This window comes from Bubalus kerabau, chromosome 17, assembly GCF_029407905.1.
Source record: "Bubalus kerabau isolate K-KA32 ecotype Philippines breed swamp buffalo chromosome 17, PCC_UOA_SB_1v2, whole genome shotgun sequence".
NCBI classification, from domain to species: Eukaryota; Metazoa; Chordata; class Mammalia; order Artiodactyla; family Bovidae; genus Bubalus; species Bubalus kerabau.
Window position 1 is genome coordinate 51883304 of NC_073640.1, and position 18671 is coordinate 51901974.

The 18671-nt window shown below is 45.2% G+C and overlaps 2 protein-coding genes and 1 long non-coding RNA gene across 5 annotated transcripts in view; 1 reads left to right on the top strand and 2 right to left on the bottom strand.

Annotated features, from left to right (window-relative positions):
- FBXO17 (F-box protein 17) overlaps window positions 1-2172 on the bottom strand; it is a 32720-nt gene extending 30548 nt beyond the window's left edge. The window contains exon 1 of one of the 3 annotated variants that reach the window (XM_055554265.1): window positions 1969-2172. The gene's annotated coding sequence lies outside the window, so the exon portion shown is untranslated. The remainder of the gene's footprint in view (window positions 1-1968) is intronic. The other 2 variants (XM_055554266.1, XM_055554264.1) reach the window with 2 other exon arrangements.
- LOC129632546 (uncharacterized) lies at window positions 1712-13177 on the top strand. Its single transcript, XR_008704581.1, has 3 exons — window positions 1712-1801; window positions 2809-3071; window positions 3213-13177. It is a non-coding gene; the product is annotated as an uncharacterized LOC129632546 (long non-coding RNA).
- A 3148-nt stretch (window positions 13178-16325) lies between these two features.
- On the bottom strand, window positions 16326-17469 carry LOC129630648 (mitochondrial import receptor subunit TOM5 homolog). The gene is made up of 3 exons (XM_055551154.1): window positions 17458-17469; window positions 17208-17292; window positions 16326-16782 (listed from the first exon to the last, which is right to left on the bottom strand). Exons 1-3 carry the CDS (start codon window positions 17467-17469, stop codon window positions 16604-16606), a joined length of 276 nt encoding a protein of 91 aa, XP_055407129.1. The 3' UTR covers window positions 16326-16603.
- Window positions 17470-18671: the final 1202 nt, after the last annotated feature.

Below are 18671 nucleotides of genomic sequence, written 5' to 3' on the forward strand. Positions count from 1 at the left end.
ACAGAAGTCTCACCAGCAACCCCATGAGGCCGGTGCTATTTTCAGCTGGGGAAACTGAGGCTTGGAGGAGGGAAGCAATCAACCTGGGGTCACCAAACAAGCAAGGGGCAGACTGGGGTGGAGGACTCCAGGGTCGTGCCACTGTGCATGTATTCATCTCTGAGTTTCTAAACTTTTATCTTTCTTTATTTTTTATATTTGTTTATTTTTCTGTCTCAATGCATTTTATTTATTTATTTTTATTGGAGTATAGATGCCTTACAATGCTGTGTTAGTTTCTGCTGGTAAATCATCTTTATCTTCCCTAGATTTCACCATAAAAATGTCACCATACAGAAAAGCTGAAAATATAGTTAAAATGGATATCTCTGTTCCATATTTTGCCATATTTGCTTTCTCTCTCTCTTTTGATGAACTATTAAATACCTGAATATGCATCTCCTAAGAAAGAATAAGAACCCTTTATAGGTCTATTATCTCTCAACCCACTAAGAGAAATTCAATCTACTATCTAATACTCAGTCTATGAACACTTTTTCTCATTGTTCCAAGGTCTTCTGGAATTGTACTGTTTGGAAGACCAAACAAAGATGGGACTCACACACTGCTGGGGATGCTTATTTCTCTCCAATCTCTTTTAATCTAAAAGACTGCCCCTGGGAATTACCTAGCAGTCCAGTGGTTAGGACTCCAAAATCTCACTGCCAAGGGCCGGGTTTTTTGGACACCTGGTCTAGGAGCTAGTATCGCCAAAACAAAACAAAAACAAAAAACACTGCCCCGGCCTTTTCCATTTTTGTTAAACGGATTATATTACTTTTATCATAGGGAAAAAATAAGGCAGTCTCATTTATATTTGATTTGTGAACCATATGTATATCTTGATTGAAAAATTAGCATTTAAATAAATATGAAAACTTTATTAAAAGGAGAGTCAACAGATTCTATATATGTATATAGAATATACAAATATATATGGATATGCTTAAAGAAAAAGAAACAAAAGTTTACAAAAAATTATTAGCTAAAAGGAATGTTGTGATTATACAGGGAGGAGAGAAACCCTGGAGATGATAAGTTTCTGTCCCCATCTATTTTTAGCAAAAGACTGCAGATATTGTGTAAAAGTTGATAAACTAACAAATAACAATGGAAGAATTTGCTTTAAAGATTTGGAAGGAACTACCAGAGGGATCACAAGTTACTTCTGCCATCTCCGAAAAGTAATTTAATTACAAAATTTAAAAACTAGCTGCAGAGGAGACTGCGCTTGTTTAAAGGATTGATACTGCATGCAAACCTTTGTCGTATGTACTTGTGTTACTGGGACACTAAAAAAAAAATGTTATTGTCTATTTTAAAAGTAGATTGGTAATACTATAGTCTTTCAAAATAGCGGTAAACAGCTGCAGTCTAAAGTTGAAAGATCAAGACATGGAACATTAACAAATATGACCGGTCACTGCAAAAGTTAACTTAGAACAAAGTTTAAATTGGGTACAGCGGCAGCAGCTAAAAACAAACTGTGCCCAAGTTGCTAAGGCAAGAAACAGTGCTCTAAGATCTTCCAATTCGTAGATTCTCCTGCCAGCCAGAGGACACAAAAAACAGAATTGGTAAAAAGTGGTCAGGCCTTTCACCAGCTGCTGTTGAACACGTGTTGGTCGAGTACGTGGGGGGTGGGGGTGGGGGTGGTGTTTAATAGTGGCCTCCTCAGACCAGCCGGCGGGCGGAGAGGCGAGGGCTTTAGAGGACCGGTTTTATAGCCAAGCCTTTTTCCTACGATCTGGGGCTTTCAAACGTGCGTTCGTGTAACTCTGGACTTAAAGGGGCAGAAGCGGGGGAAGGCGTGATGGGGCGCAGGACTCCAGGGACACGCCACTCCGGGCCGGGCCTGGGACGGAAATCCTCCCCGGGGCGCCCCAGCTGCGAGTGTGGACGGACACCGGTCCCGACCTCGGTCCCTACCTGTCCCGGCGCTCACCTGGCGGCCTGCTCGGAGGTGGCGGCGGACTACGATCCCCTTCCCCACCCTGCTCTGAGAGGCAGTCCGGGGGGGTGCTCCTTGGGATCGGCCCCGCCCAGGGAGTCCTCTAGGAGGGTGGGGGGGTGGTGGCGGCGGCTGAAGTCTGGAGCCGGGGGCTGGAGACTGTGAAGTCCAGCGGGCAGGCGGGCGGCTGCGCGGAGCCGGAGCGGGGGAGGGGCGGGGTCTGGGAGGCCGCAGGCGGCGGGGGAGGGCTCAGCTGCCGCGAGGCTGGCGGGGTGGAGACCCAATCCCTGCGCTCCCGGATTTGGGGGCCTGCTCATCGCTCCTTTGGAAAGTCTATACTTTCTCCATGTGGTTACCTGCTGCCCTCGCGATCTAAGACTGGGGTGGGTCGGTGAAGACGGGGTGGCGAGGTGCGGGGAGGACATTCACTGCAGGCATCTCCAATGGGAGAGTTCTGCCTCCCCCCGCGGAGCCTCCTGCGATGGGAATTGTCCCGTCTGCCCCGACTCCCCAAATTCCCCTCTTTGCTTCTTATTCCAGCTGATCTTGAATGGCTTGAAGCAGGCTCCGGCTAGAGATTGAGGTCTAGCGGTGGCAGTGAAAGCGCTGAATCCTAACCACTAGCCCACCAGGGACAGTGACAAGGCCTTGGCCCATCAACTGTATAGAAATGAGTTTCCACATAGAGACAGAAAGTATTTTTTGGAAGAAAAAGGGATAGACACACGGGAGGGCCAGATGGGGGCATTTCTTCCGGGTTTCCTTTGGCCAATCATCTTGCTTTGCCTGGTTCTGAGTCTGTATTTGGTTTATTTCAGGGTCCTCCCGTCTGCAGGGGCTTGCCTGGTGGCTCAGACGGTAAAGAATCTGCCTGCAATGCCAGAGACCTGGGTTCGGTCCCTGGCTGGGGAAGATCCCCTGGAGGAGAATATGGCAACCCACTGCAGTATTCTTGGCAGGAGAAGTCCATGGACAAAGGAGCCTGGCCGCCTACGTTCCATGGGACCACAAAGAGTCAGACAGGATTGAGCAACTAACACTCCCATCTGTGCCTCAGCTTCTCTTAGCCAAGAGGCCTACGGTAGGTTGACATCACTTACCATGAGGTGACGCCCCCCTGCCTTTAGACCTCCAAGGAGCCTTTCTGCGCATGTGTAGTTGAGAATGTCTCCTTGACTTCAAGAATGAGGAACATGGGGTCTTTTATTTCTTATCTGGGCAGGGCCCAGCGCTTCTCTGGCTTCTCATCTTGGAGGACCTGCCCACAGGGGACAAACTCGGGCTGTTCAGACTGGGTCCATCTATCTCCTGCCTCACAGCCACCTGCCTCCAGCTGCCTCCAGCATTCACGTCTCTTTCACCATCTGTTTACTCCTAGTAAATGGCTGAGCTGTGACTCCAACCCTGGGCTTGGTGGAAAACACTTGGACTGAAGCTTCTGTCTGCAGGAATTCTCTGGAATTTATGTTGTGTCCCCAGGGTAGTGTCTCAGAAGCCCAGGCTTGTTCTTAAGTTGAACATCTCTGCCACACCAACTCCTGGGGCGACAACCTGGGTGATGCTACATTAGAAATCTGCCCCTCCCCTAAATTGCAGACAAGAGAATTAATCCGAGGTTCACAGTAAGGATGGGACCAAGACCCATGTCTCTCTTGACCTCTGCCGTTGCCCTTCACGGTGATTTTTTTTTTTTTTTCCTGATTGCCCTAGATGGTGTGCACTCAAGGACTGACCTTACACATCTTAGAGGCAGCCTTCTGAACTCCAGGCCTCCCGTGCATGCGTGCTAAGTTGCTTCGGTCGTGTCCGCCTCTTTGCAATACCATGGACTGTAGCCCACCAGGCTCCTCTATCCATAGGATTCTCCAAGCAGGAATACCGCAGTGCGTTGCCATGCCCTCCTCCAGGGGATCTTTCTGACCCAGGAATTGAACTTGTGTCTCTTACGTCTGCTGCATTGGCAGGCGGGTTCTTTACCACTAGCGCCACCTGGGAGGCTACTAGGAAATCACCAGCAATCCCAGTTACCCCAGTGCTCAGTCATCACAGGCACTATGGAACTGATAGAATGTGTCTCTGTACTTAGTACAGTGTAGGTGCTTCTGTCTCGGGGCAGAAAGAATTCAATGAGAGGCAGAGAGACAGGTAAGGAAAGAGTTTATTAGTATAGGAGGCTTGAATTCACCCTGAGAATTTAGTGGGCTGCAGTTTTATAATCAAAGAAAAAGTGGGGAGGGGGAGAAAACCACCTTTTTCCTCATTCTTGAGTAGATGTCAAGCTTCCATCATCAGCTCCTCCTTCATGTCAGGTGGAGTTTTCATGTCCCTACCTGGTCCAGCCAGCCCTGTTCTGGCATAATGGAAATGAGCAAAGAGGCGGTAACATATGCTAAGAATAGTAAATCATCTCAGGTTTCAGTATAATGTCACCCTTTCCTTATATTTTTATTTTTGGTGTGCCCAGAGGAGCATTTCCTAGGTATTATTAACTTACTGAGCTCACTGGACAGGATATGGGTCTCGTTTCACCATCATTTTTACCGTCTGGGGGCATGTCTCAGGCTTCTGTTCCATGGTTTTTGTTGCTAAGCAAGTCTGCTTGGCTTTGTGCTTAAGCAAACCTGCTTTCTTCTTCTTCTTCTTCTTCTTTTTTTTTTTTAATATTTTTTGGCCCCACTGGGTCTTAGTTTTGGCATGTGAGATCTTAGTTCCCCGATCAGGGATGGAACCTGTGCCCCCTTCATGGGGTTCCCTGTGTAGTCCTATGCAATCCGATGGGCCTCCCGACCACCAGGGAAGTCTCAAACCTGCTTTCTCGAATGATCATTGACTTACAGGGGTCTTCCATACTTTTTTTCTCTACTTACAATCCCCCAGTGGGATGAGGGCTCCCCTGGTGACTCAGATGGTGAAGAATCTGCCTGCAATGCCGGAGACCTGGGTTGGAAAGATCCCCTGGAGGAGGGCATGGCAATCCACTCCAGTGTTCTTGCCTGGAGAATCCCCATGGACAAAGGAGCCTGGTGGGCTACAGTTCATGAGGTCACAAAGAGTCAGACATGACTGAGAGTCTAAGCACACACGTGCACAGAGTGGGATGAAGTATTTAATCACCTACTTTGCCCTTATTCTGTCTCTACCAACTAGGCTAAATACTTTATATGTAGTTCTCTGCAGCTGCCTCCTCTCCTGAGAAACTGAGGCCCAGAGATGGGTAGGCTTCGCATGAGGTGTGAGTCACTTGCTTGGGGGTCACACAAAAAGGGGTTTAAGCCTCCTCTCCCAGGTCCCCTCCACTGGAAGCCTGGGAAAGGCACCACAGCGCTGCCGTGAGGACGGTGTGAGATCGGCGTCTGTAGCGGCCATGAAATTAAAAGACACTTGCTCCTTGAAGAAGTAGCTATGACAAATCTAGAGAACATATTAAAAAGCAGACATCACTTTGCCAACAAAGATCCATATAGTCAAAACTATGGTTTTTTTAGTAGTCATGTACAGATGTGAGATTTGGACCATAAAGAAGGCTGAGTGCCAAAGAATTGATGCTTTTGAACTGTGGTGCTGGAGAAGACTCTTGAGAGTCACTTGGACTGCAAGGAGATCCAACCAGTCCATCCTAAAGGAAATCAACCAAGAATATTCATTGGAAGGACTGATGCTGAAGCTAAAGCTCCAATATTTGGCCACCTGAAGTGAAGAGCCGACTCACTGGAAAAGACCCTGATGCTGGGAAAGATTGAAGGTGGGAGGAGAAAGGGATGGCAGAGGATGAGATGGTTGGATGGCATCACCAACTCAAAGGACATGAGTTTGAGCAAACTCAGGGAAGCCTGGCATGCTGCAGTCCGTGGGGTCGCAAAGAGTCAGACTCAACTTAGCGACTGAACACCACCACCACCACCCAGTAAACGCTACCTCTCATTATTTGTACCATCCACCTTTCAAAGCATTTTCTGATACAGGTTGTAAAATTGTTGTATTATTAATAAGGTTTTCAGTATAGATCCACACACAGTCCTTTATCTGAAAGATCTAGGACTAGATAGTATGGATTCCGGATTTTTTTTTTTTTTTTTTAAAGAAGTCAGTGGGTTGGAAAGATCCCCTGGAGAAGGGAAAGGCTACCCACTCCAGTATTCTGGCCTGGAGAATTCCATGGACTGTATAGTCCATGGGGTCACAAAGAGTTGGACACGACTGAGTGACTTTCACTTTCCGAATGTATGTAAGGCATATACAGCATTCTGCAGCATTCCCAGAAGGGTCAGGGCAGCCGTCCATGATCACATGATAATTCTACTTCAAAGCATGTATAGAAAGAAGTACACTCTTAGTGGAATAGTTATAAATATGTGATGTCGGTTCTGTCAGATCTTATTGCTTGAAGACTTTGGGGCCTAATTTATGAAGAAAGTTTGCGGGTAAGAGACTGTAGCAATGCTTTTTAGGTTTTTGTTTTTTTTTTTAATTGATACTATTATTAAGCAGCTGCTTTGCAGACTTCAGATTATGTAGATTTACAGGCACTAAACAATTTATTTCAACAGATAATGCTGGCTTATTACAGATAAAATGGAGAAAAAACACAGGGTATCCCCCCAAAAATAATTGGATTATCAGAGGGTATTAAGGCTGTTGGAGAATAGTCCAGAATTATTACCCATCAGATGACTTATTCATTAGAGAGGGGGAAAATATACCTACCAAGTGAGGGATGGTGGGTATTGGCAGACAGACTCTTAACCAAATGATCAAATGATATCCTCAGTAGTGGGACAGCATGACCTCAAGGGTCTCTTGATTTGACACTATAAGAAGTATACAACATTGCCTAAGCAGAACGCTAGTTAAAAAAATTTAAATCTCGATTTATTTTTTAAAATAATTTTATGTTTTTATTTTTGGCTATGCAGGGCCTTCCTCGATGCGCGGGCTTATCTCCAGTTGCAGCGAGTGGCGGCTGGTCTCTAGTGTGGTGCGTGGGCTTCTCATTGCCGTGGCTGCTCTTGTTGCAGAGCAATGAGCTCTAGGGTGCACAGGCTTCACTAGTCGTGGCTCGTGGGCTCTAGAGCAAGGCTCAGTAGTTGTGGCACACGGGCTTAGTTGCTCTGTGGCCTGTGGGATCTTCCTGGACTGGTGATCGAACCTGTGTCTCCTGTAGTGGCAGCCAGATTCTTTACCACTGAGTCACCAGGGAAGCCCTAAATCCACGTTTAACAACGTGAAAGCAATCAGTATTGAACATAATATAACTGGTCCCTGCCAAAAAATAACTGTCCAGAACTTTTCAAAAAAGTCAACATGAAAAACTAAAAAAGAGACTAAAGAGACAAGAACTAGAGTCAGTTTGTGCACCTTGGTTGGGGCTTGAATTGGTGATTTCCTTTGGGTTCTGTCTTGCTCGGGGCTGGTTTTCTTTTCCCGTCTGATGATGTAGCTTGTTTCTTGCCGTTCTCAATGGAGGCACAAGGCTGCTGTCTGTAGGTGATGGGCTGTGCTTTCTGTTATAAATGTTGACTGTTTGCCTGCCAGGCCACGCCATGAATGCGGGCTTTGTGTCTGGGTGTGGGACTTGCCGCCAGGCTGGCCTCCCGTGTGGGTGGTAAGAGACCAGGAGTCCCACTTCCAGCTGCCCTCCCCTCCCCCGCAAGTGCCAGAACAGGACGGGCTTTTTCCAAAGCCACCACCTAGCCTAGTGACCGCCTCAAGCTGGCAGAGAGCTGGGTCTCTTTAGGGAACCGCCCTTCAGTTCTTGTTTTCCTGCCCATGAATGCGGGGTGGCTTGTGCCCTGGGGAAGGCGGGAGGACAGGATGCAGGAAGCTTGAAGAAACCATCATCAGAGCCTGCCTAGGCTGCATTTTCTCATTCCTGCTCACACACTGCAGCCTGGGTCCTGCCGGGCTCGCTCTTTCCTGCAGTCCTGTCTTGAATGCACTGACCTCTTTACTCTGATTCATGTCCCCAGGCCTCTACCTCGTTTGTCTTACCAGAAATGTGTGGAATTTGGAATTTCTCACAAGTGGTGGTGTCTGTGGTAGTGAAACCTGAGGGAAGGGGACAGGGCACAACCTTTAAAATAATGACAGAGCCCGAGGATACGACATGAGCTGATTAGAACCAAATAGGTCCACGATGGTGGGCAGGTTGATTTCCACTAGACCTTGAGCATCAATATACGCTCATTTGTAACACATTTGCATAGGCAACACATTTGCATATGCTAACACACCCACCAGTGCCTTGACAGTTCCAAGGCTGACCATGGAAGACCAAAAAGTGGGCAGTGGCCTAATCCCACCCCCTTCCCCCAAATTTCTTGACTTCCTACTTTTGCATTCCAGTCCCCTATGGTGAAAAGGACATCTTTTTGGGGTGTTAGTTCTAGAAGGTCTTGTAGGTCTTCATAGAACCATTCAACTTCAGCTTCTTCAGCGTTACTGGTTGGGGCATAGACTTGGATTACTGTGACATTGAATGGTTTGCCTCGGAAATGAACAGAGATCATCCTGTCATTTTTGAGATTTTCTTCTAAGGGATTCTTGCCCACAGTAATAGATATAATGGTCATCTGAATTAAATTCACCCATTCCAGTCCATTTTAGTTCACTGTGACAGTTGGACTATAAAGAAAGCTGAGCGCCAAAGAATTGATGCTTTTGAACTGTAGTGCTGGAGAAGACCCTTGAGAGTCCCTTGGACTGCAAGGAGATCAAACCTGTCAAGTCAATCATAAAGGAAATCAGTCCTAAATATTCATTGGAAGGATTGATGCTGAAGCTGAAACTCTAATACTTTGGCCACCTGATGGGAAGAACTGACTCATCTGAAAAGACCCTGATGCTGGGAAAGACTGAAGGCAGGAGGAGAAGGGGATGACAGAGGATGAGATGGTTGGATGGCGTCACCGACTTGATGGACATGAGTTTGAGCACACTCTGGGAGTTGGTGATGGACGGGAAAGCCTGCTGTGCTACACCAGGGGGTCACAAAGAGTTGGACATGATTGAACGACTAAGCTGAACTCCCCCAAATAGTTGGAATAATCCTCCCACTCATTAGCCTATGAAGTTACCCAGCCCATAAAAACTATCCACACCATCACTTGTCTCTCACTGAATCTTTCTGCAAAGAGACATCAAAACCCCAAGCTTCATTAAGTCCTGAGACCAGATGTGTGATCTTGGTTAAAAGATCATGGAGTCAAGTTGCAATCTGAGTTACACAGTTACACTAGGCTGAAGAAAGTCCCCCACCAAGATATCTGTGCCCTAATTCTTGGAATCTGTGAATGTTGCCTTTCTGTTGTTCAGTTGCTAAGTCATGTCCGACTCTTTGTGATCCCATGAACTGCAACACGCCAGGCTTCCCGGTCCTTCACTATCTCCTAGCATGAATCCTCAAATTCATGCTCATTGAGTTGGTGATGCTATCTAACCATCTCATCCTCTGTCACCCCCTTCTCCTTTTGCCTTCAAGCTTTCCCAGCATCAGGGTCTTTTCCAATGAGTCGGCTCTTGGCATCAGGTGGCCAGAGTATCGGCCCATGCATACTTTTCGGTAACACTTGCAATCAATATTCAGGGTTGATTTCCTTTAGAACTTACTGGCTTGATCTCCTTGCTGTCCAAGGGGCTCTCAAGAGTCTTCTCCAGCACCATAGTTCAAAATCATCAATTTTTCGGTGCTCAGCCTCCTTTATGGTCCAACTCTCAACATCCATACATGACCACTGGAAAAACCATAGCTTTGACTAGACTGACTTTTGTTGGCGAAATGAATGTTGCCTAACACAGCAAAAAATATTATGTGGATGTGATTGAGTTAAGGATCTTGGGATGCTGAGATCAGCCTGAATACAATCTCAGTATTCCTGATAGAAAGGAGACAGGAAGACTCTGTCAGAGGGAGGGCAATGTGATAACAGAAGCAGAGATGCTAGTGATGAGCTTTGAATGTGGAGGAAGGGGCCACAGGCCAACTGGAAGCTGACAAAGGCAAGGACATAGTCTCCCACTCAGAATCTTGTAAAACAAACAGCCCTGAGCCCCCTTGACTATGGACCTAACTGATTTTGTACTTGTAACTTTTGCTGTGTTAAGCCATTGAGTTTATGGCAATTTGTTACAGCAGCAAAAGGAAACAAATCCAGTCTCCTTCCCCATCCCTGTGCATTGTCAGCTGATTTCCTTTTTTGTTCTATTACTTTGAGCACGTGGGAGTGCACCATACCCTCTGAGGTGCTAAGAGGGTGGGCTTTGGGTCAGACTTTATTTCCTGGTGACAACAGTGATTGCTGAGTGACCCAAGGCAGCTCACTCCGTCGTCTCACTGTGCTGTCAGTCTCCTTGTGGTGTGAGGCTCAAATTCCAGTTTCTTTCTTTTTTATTTTTTGGGCTGTGTCATGCAGCAGAGTCTTAGGTCCCCCACCAGGGATCGAACCTGTGCCTCTTGTAGTGAAAGTGTGGAGTCTTAACCACCAGGCCATCAGGGACGTCTTGCCTCCATTTTCTTTACTTTTTAAAAAAATTTATTTTTTAATTGGAGGAAAATTGCTTTACAATGTTGTGATGGTTTCTGCCATAGGATAATGCAAATCAGCCATAATTATACATAAATCCCCTTCCTCTTGAGCCTCCCTCCCCTCCTCCTAACCTACCTCTAGATTGCCTCCATTTTCTATCAGGCCTGTATATGTTTTGTTTAGTTTTCAGTGTTTTAAAGTGTTCTCATTGAATAGGATAATTATCCTATAGGGTAATTTATTTTGAATGCTGCTAAGTCACGTCAGTCGTGTCCGACTCTGTGCAACCCCATAGACGGCAGCCCACCAGGCTCCCCCGTCCCTGGGATTCTCCAGGCAAGAACACTGGAGTGGGTTGCCATTTCCTTCTCCAATGCATGAAAGTGAAAAGGGAAAGTGAAGTCGCTCAGTCGTATCCGACTCTTAGCCACCCCATGGACTGCAGCCTACCAGGCTCCTCCATCCATGGGATTTTCCAGGCAAGAGTACTGGAGTGGGGTGCCATATTTTGAATAGGATAATGTATTTACATGGTATAAGAATTTAAAAGTATAAAAATGTTTCCAGCGCTAATCTCTCGTCTACCATTGCCTTCAGCCATCCCAGTTATCCACTTGATTCAGATATGTTCTTACAGAGATTTTTCTATACATGGACAAGTAATTGCATACACACACACACACACATACACTCACACACTCTCTCTCATCAAATGAACAATCACATACCATATGCTCCCTGCTTGACACTTTGCTTTTATCATATATTTTTTAAGAATTCTTTTCCAATATGGTTTATTACAGGATTTTGAATATAGTTCCCTGTGCTATCACAATAGGACCTTGTTATCTATCCGTTCTATATATAGTTTGCATCTGCTAGTCCCAAACTCCCAGTGTATCCCTTCTCCCCCCCTCCTCTCATTTAGTATATTTTTTATTATCTTTCCATATCATTACATAGAGAATTTCCTTTTTAAATTTTTTTTTAATTGGCCATTTGGCTTGTGGGAGCTTAATTCTCCAGCCAAAGATGGGGCCTGCGCCCTTGGCAGTGAAAGTCAGAGTCCTAACTCCTGGACCACTGGAGAATTCCCATCCTTATTTATTTATTTTTGTATGAAGATACCTGATGCTTTTCTCTTGTCCTTTACTGATAGAAAAAAAAAAAAGAGTATTTCTAATAGTGCCATATACAATGTGCGTATATATTTCTAAAAGTGACTCAGTCACAAGATATGTGCATGGTTGTGATTATACTTTAAATTTTTTAAAATTTATTTTTCTTTTTTGGTTGTGCCATGTGGTGGGATCTTAGTTCCACTACCTGGGATGGAACCTGTGGCACCCCCTGTAGTGGAAGCTCGAAGTCTTAACCTCTGGACTGCCAGGGAAGTCCCTTGGTTGTAATTTTTAAAAGGAACAATGATAAGTGTTGCTGAGTGTGTGGGTAAATTGGAACCCTCATACATTGCTGCTGGTGAAAATGTAAAATGGTGTGGCTGCTTTGAACTACACCAGTCTGGAAAAGGTCCTCAAAAAGTTGAGCATAGAGTTCTCACATAATCCTCAGTTCCACTCTGAGGTATACACCATAGAGAAAGGAAAACATATGTCCACACAAATACCTGTACACAAGTGTTCATAGCAAGATTATTCATAACAGCCAAAAGACAGAAACAACCCAGGTGTCCATTAATGAATGAATAGATTAACATAATGTGATATTTCGATGCAATGGAATTCTATCATTATTATTATTATTGGCCTCTCTGTGCAGCAGGCAGGATCTTAGTTCCCTGACCAGGGATTGAACCTGAGCCCCCTACATTGGGAATGCTGAGTCTTAACCACTGGACCACCAGGGAAGTCCTGCGATGAAATTCTTGAAACGGGATTATTGAGCCAGAAAAAGAAATGAAGTACGAATACATGTTACCACCAGGATGAAACTTGAAATAATTATGATAAGTTAAAGGACCCAGGACAGAAAGCCACATGCTGTACTGATCCCATTTATTTAAGAATGACCAAAACAGGCAAATCCACAGAGGCGCAAAGTAGACTAGTGGTTGCCAAGGGGGGCTTCCCAGGTGGCACTAGTGGTAAAGAATCTGCCTGCCAATGCAGGAGACGTAAGAGACGTGGGTTCGATCCCTGGGTTGGGAAGATCCCCTGGAGTAGGAAGTGGCAACCCACTCCAGTATTCTTGCCTAGAGGGTCCTGTGGAAAGAGGAGCCTGGTGGGCGACAGTCCATGGGATTGCAAAGAATGCCTGGTGGGCTACAGTCCATGGGGTTGCAAAGAGTCGGACATGACTGAAGCAATGCACACACACAAACACACACACACACATATCCGAGGGAACTGCAGAGAAAGGAGAGATGTTAAGGTTCTCGAATCAGATAATGGGTGATGGTTCAACAGTATTGTTCAATTGTTCATACATACTAGAAACCACAGAGTCACACAATTTAATACGATAAATTGTTTTGTTATGTGAATTCTATCTCAATAAAAAACACAATACTTTATAAAATGGTATATGCATAAAATTTTCTTACTTACTGCAGAATTACCCACTGCTCAGCAATGTATGCAAGCAACCATTTTCCCACGCCACTGGATTTGCCAACAGCCATGGGGCTTGTGTGTGAATAGGAATACTAACTAATCTTTGTTCTTTGATAAAATCACTAAGCAGTTATTCTTCTATATCAGGTTTCCCTAACCCATTAAACAGTCCTTCCAAATGCTATCACTTAAACCCTTCACAAATCTAATATCAGATCCTTGTAAATGTTGTAAGTACCTTAATGGATAGACGAGGCGATCGTGTGATATTATAATGATTATGAGACTGATGACTGTATTGAGTCATGTCACCAATGTGCTGACACCGCGGGTGTGAATTTGTTGTTTCTTTACGATGGCTGTTCCAATGTGTATTCTTCTTTCCTGTTGGAAGTATGATTTTATTTGCCCGATGGGAAGAGTCAGGGTTACTGGCTCAGAGTTGCCAAGCTTTTGGGTGGAGGTAGAGCCAGTTTGGAGTGAGCCAACGGTTCAGGATCAGTGATGAGATGAGGGAGCACCCATCACGGCAGCTCACCAATGTGGTCGTTCCCCAGGAACTGTCTACGGGATCAGCTCTGAACACGTAGAAAGGCTTTATTTACGACCCCATTGGGCATGACCCCTGCCCCCTCCCATCACATATGTTCTGAGCATCTTCTCATAGCATATAGGCTGGCACTTTTTGTTCTGAGCAGGACCTGTTTCTTTTTAAAATATTTATTTGACTGCGTTGGGTGTTGGTGGTGGCATGCGGGATCTTTGATCTTCTTGCAGCATGGGGGATCTTTAGTTTCGGCATGCAAACTCTTAGTTGCTGCATGTAGGATCTAGTTTCCTGATCAGGGATCAAACCCGGGCTCGCTGCTCTGGGAATGCGGAGTCTCAGCCACTGGACCACCAGGGAAGTCCCTGAGCAGGATTTGTTTCTATCTGGTTAAATCCAAAGTCAGTATGGTTTAATAAAACTCCAGCTATTTTTTTTAACTGAGGTAAAAAATATATAACAGAAAATTTGCCAATTTAGTCCTTTTTAAGTGTATTCTGCTGCAGCACTGGTTGCCTTCTTAATATCTTGCAAACATCACCTTTATCTATTTCCCAAATATTTCATCATTTCAAACAGAAACTCTGTATCCATTAAGCAATAATTCCTATTCTTTCCTCCCTTCAGCCCCTGCTAACATCTAATTTACTTTCTCTATGAATTGCCAGTTCTAGATATTTCATGTTAGTGGAATCATATGGTGTTTTTTCTTTCGTGTCTGGCTTACTTCACTTTGCATAATGCTTCCAAGGTTCATCCACGTGGTAGCACACATCTGAGCCTCATTCCTTTTGATGGCTGAAGAGTATTCCTCTGCGTGGATGTACTGTATTTTGTTTATCCCTTCATCAGAGATGTTTGGTTTGTGCCTGGCCTTGGGCTACTGTAGATAAAGCTGCTATGAACGTTCACTTACAGGTCTCTGCTTGAGTTCCTGTTTCCAATTCTTTATGGGTATATACCTAGGAGAGGAATTGCTCATGTGATTATGGTAATTCTATGTTTCACTTTTTGATAACCAACTGGACAGTTTCCCACGGCATCTGCACCATTTTACATTCCCACTAGCAGCATACGAGGGTTCCAGTTTCATCACGTCCTCGCCAGCACTTACTCTCTGTTTTTACCATTATTATGGCCATACGAGTAGTCATATGGTGTTATACAACCTCAGATTTTATTTTTTTCTGCCACACTGCATGGCAAGCATGTGGGATCTCAGTTCCCCAACCAGGGATCAAACCCATTCCCCCTGCATTAGAAGCAGGAATCTTAACCACTAGACTGCCAGGCAAGTCCCTAACCCCAGCTTTTATCCTCATCAACCATCAAGACCTGAAATGACAAGCTGCTACATGTTTTCTAGTTCGGTGTCTTATCAAATGTTTTCAATCTTTTCCTAAGACATGACAAATGGTAACTTGCCCAGTCTTACTTTGCATTTCTCTTGGGGTGAGGAAGTGGATTTTCTTCTGTTTAAGAATTGCTCGTGTTTCTTTTCCATGATTTTTCTGTTCATCAACCTTTGCCCACTTTCCTGCGGTTACTGGTCATATGCTGTGTTTTAAAAATGAAGCATTGGCTGCAAACACTGAAAGCTCCAGGGGTGACATCACACAAAAATCTAATTTTCCAGCTTCTTTTGGAAGTGCCCTAGCCTGCACACTCACAAGGCAGGGAGTGACTGGAAGAGAGGCTGCTCTGTAGGCTACACCGTCCCCCACCTGCATTCTGATATGCCTGGGCCCATTACCTGTCACATGACCTGCCTGGCCCTGTGGGCATTTGTGGGGGCAGCTCCTGGGATAATCCTTTCAAAGCACTCGGTCCAGAGCCTGGCCCTGCAGAAAATTCAAAACAGTTAGATAGAAAAGAAATTTCAAAAACAGAGCTGGCCAGTCTCATCTCAGTGATTGATGGTGGTTAAGGCACCAGTTAAAAAACTAGAAGCACATCTGTTCAGTGATGGTGTGCAGAGTTGGAGGGCAGAGAGTTCCAATGAAAACACATTCAATCGAGGAAAACCTTCTGAATGAAAAGGCAAGTTGCAAATGATGCAGTTCAGGACATGCAGCCTTCAAATGTGGCATGTTGGCATTCTGATTATTCTAAGCTTAGGGAGTTTGAAAACGGCAGAAGTAGGGAGATCACTCTGACCTCCTCCTTTCTTTGCCCTTCTTCCCTGAAGTAGGTCATAAAATCGTCATGTGAGAGGTGTTCCCACCCCACCCCCAATTCCCCCCCATCCCCAACCCCTCACCCAGACCTGGAGGAAAAGAGCATGGCATTTGTGAAGACAATGGGAGAAAAAGAAGAGTCCTAATAGACCTGCTGTGAGTTTTAATTGCTCAGTCCCACTTGCATAATCTAGGAGAATCTCCCCATCTCAGGACTCTAGGGACTTCCTTGATGGTTCAGTGGCTAAGACTCTAAGCTCCCAATGCCGGGAGCCCAAGTTTGAACTAGGTCTCATATGCCACAACTAAGAGTTTGCCTGCCAGAACTAAGACCCAGTGCAGCCAAATAAATAAAAAAAATTTTAAACCATGTAAAGTCTCTTTTGCAATATGAGAGAGTATTTACATGTTCCAGGGGTGAGAACCTAGGTCATTTGGGGGCCAAATTCAGCTGACCACAAACCACGGTTCTTTTACTTATTTAACTTTATTAAATAATTTTTTTTCACAGGCATAATTCTCTTACAATTAATACTTGCTACAAAAATGACTTGAACATCATCTACAATTATACCACCATTCAGCTGCTGAATATCATATGCATGACAGTGTACTCAGATCACAAAAAATCTTTTCATACTTTCCAAATAGTCTTTTCTTTCAGCTATAAAGGTCAGTTACCTGAGCCAAACTTGTTCTTAATAAGTAGAATTTCTGTGTCCATTCAAAAAGTCTCTGACATCTTTCTGGGCCTATTCATTTGCAGACAGGAATAGAAACTGTGACCAGGGTTTTCACATTATGCATTGACAGGTGATGCCTGCTCTTCTTAGGCTGTCCGATTTTTCTAAGATAAAAGGAGTGACTCTCGGCAGGGCCACGTGGATGAGGAAGTTCCGTGCGGAGGAGATCACATCCTTGCGCATCTTCTCTGCAGGGTCCAGCTTCAGATTCAGGCTCTTGATGCAAAATACTGTGGCTTGGCTTCACCCATGGTTCTATTTTCTTCTTTTTTGACTGTGCCTCAGTGCATGTGGGATCTTAGTTCTATGACCAGGGATCAAACCCATGCGCCCTGCAGTGAAGTGCAGAGTACCAACCATGGTTCTTTTTATTTCAAGAGTCGTCATCATCTGGACTTCCCTGATGGCTTAGCAGTGAGGACTCCACCTGCCGATGAAGGAGACATGAGTTCAATCCCTAGGTTGGGGAGATCTCCTAGAGAAGGAAATAGCAACCCTCTCCAGTATTTTTGCCTAGGAAAATCCCCTGGACAGAGATGCCTGGTGGGCTACAGTCCATGGAGTCGCAAAAAGTCAGATGCGACTTAGGGACTAAACAACAAGTCATCATCCTAATAGATACTACTCAAGAATGTTCTGTAGTAATGGCTCTTACGTGCCAGGTGCCGGGCTAAGTGCTTTAGGTATGTTATGTCATCTAATCCTTCCAGCAACCCTCGGAGGCAGGTACCACTGCTGTCCTGAAGATTCAGGCAAAGACAACACAGGGAAGGGATGAGAAGAGCTCTGACCCCAGAGCCCACCAGCTGGGCTGGTCCACCTGAGCGCATGAGAGGCACGGCTACCCCAGATGCCCCCTTCCCTGGACAGAGGTTTCCTAGGGCTTCGCACACTGAATTTTGTACCTTGTTCTTCATGTGTTGGCCCCTTCACAAACTCCTCCTGCCATTATTTTATGAAGCTGGCCCACTCAGCAGGAGAAGCCCTGCTGAATCAGAGATCTAAGGGCTGCGGGGTTACCTGTCGGTGCCAGGTGCCCGATGGGGAATCTCTGAAAGCCTCAGGCTCAGGTACGCCTACACAAGTCAGACTTGCTGGGAATCACTGCATGTGATTTTCTCTAAGGCAGTGTTTGCCGAGTATCCAGTGTCTGTAATTGGGATCACCTTTGAAGATCCATGCTTAGGAAGAAAGACAGCCTGTAGTTTTTGTCAAGCTGGCCAGCTGAGCCACCAGGAGACCATGGTTGCCAGAGGATTGCTGGTGCAGGAGAAGATTTTGAAAAGAAATATATGAATATAGCCTTCACAAGCAATACTTCCCTGGGGCAAAGAAACGAAAGAGCAGCACTTACATGATTGATGGCACATGTGCTGGTAGGGGGTTGCCTTATGACTTATGTGAAAAAAACATGTATTTATTAACAATTGTAATGTTTTGGGGAAAACACTGAAAACTCATACAAAGCGTGCCAAACTATAAGGTCTTCATCATCATTGATGAAAATGAGGCTAGTAAGAGAGAGAATGTTGATTAAAAGATGAGGTGGGGGTTTGGGAAAAGCTGAGATTTATCTGTCAAACAGAGATCCAAGTTCGAGGTTTATTTTTCTCTTCCTCTTTCTCTCCAGGTTGATAAAACAACTCTGCCCCATGAAGTTATTCAGGGATCTTTGTTCCTCCTAGGTGCTGGTCTTATCTTTGTGGTCAGAGGGCTCATCACAACTACCATACCGCACAAGACCATGCCTGGCTGCATGGGAGGATGGGAAATGTAGGTTTTCTATCTGCAGGATCTTATGCCCAATAAGATACTATTACGATTGTATTAGTTAGCTATTGCTGTATAACAAATCACTCCCCTACAGCACTTATGCATGCATGCTGTCACTTCAATCATGTCTGACTCTTGCAACCCTGTGGACAGTAGCCCACCAGTCTCCTCTGTCCATGGGATTCTCCAGGCAAGAATACTGGAGTGGGTTGCCATGCCCTTCTCCAGGGGATCTTCCCAACCCAGGAATTGAAGCTGAGTCTCTTTTGTCTCCTGCACTGGCAGACGGGTTCTTTACCACTAGTGCCATCTGTGAAGACCCCTAAACACTTAGTGATTTAAAACA

Excerpts from the sequence above, each read along its gene's own strand:
- LOC129630648 (XM_055551154.1), bottom strand. Across the intron at positions 16,783-17,207 it reads CTTAGCCCGGCACCTGGCAC|TATTTTGCATCAAGAGCCTG; the intron begins GTAAGAGCCATT and ends GCCAAGCCACAG.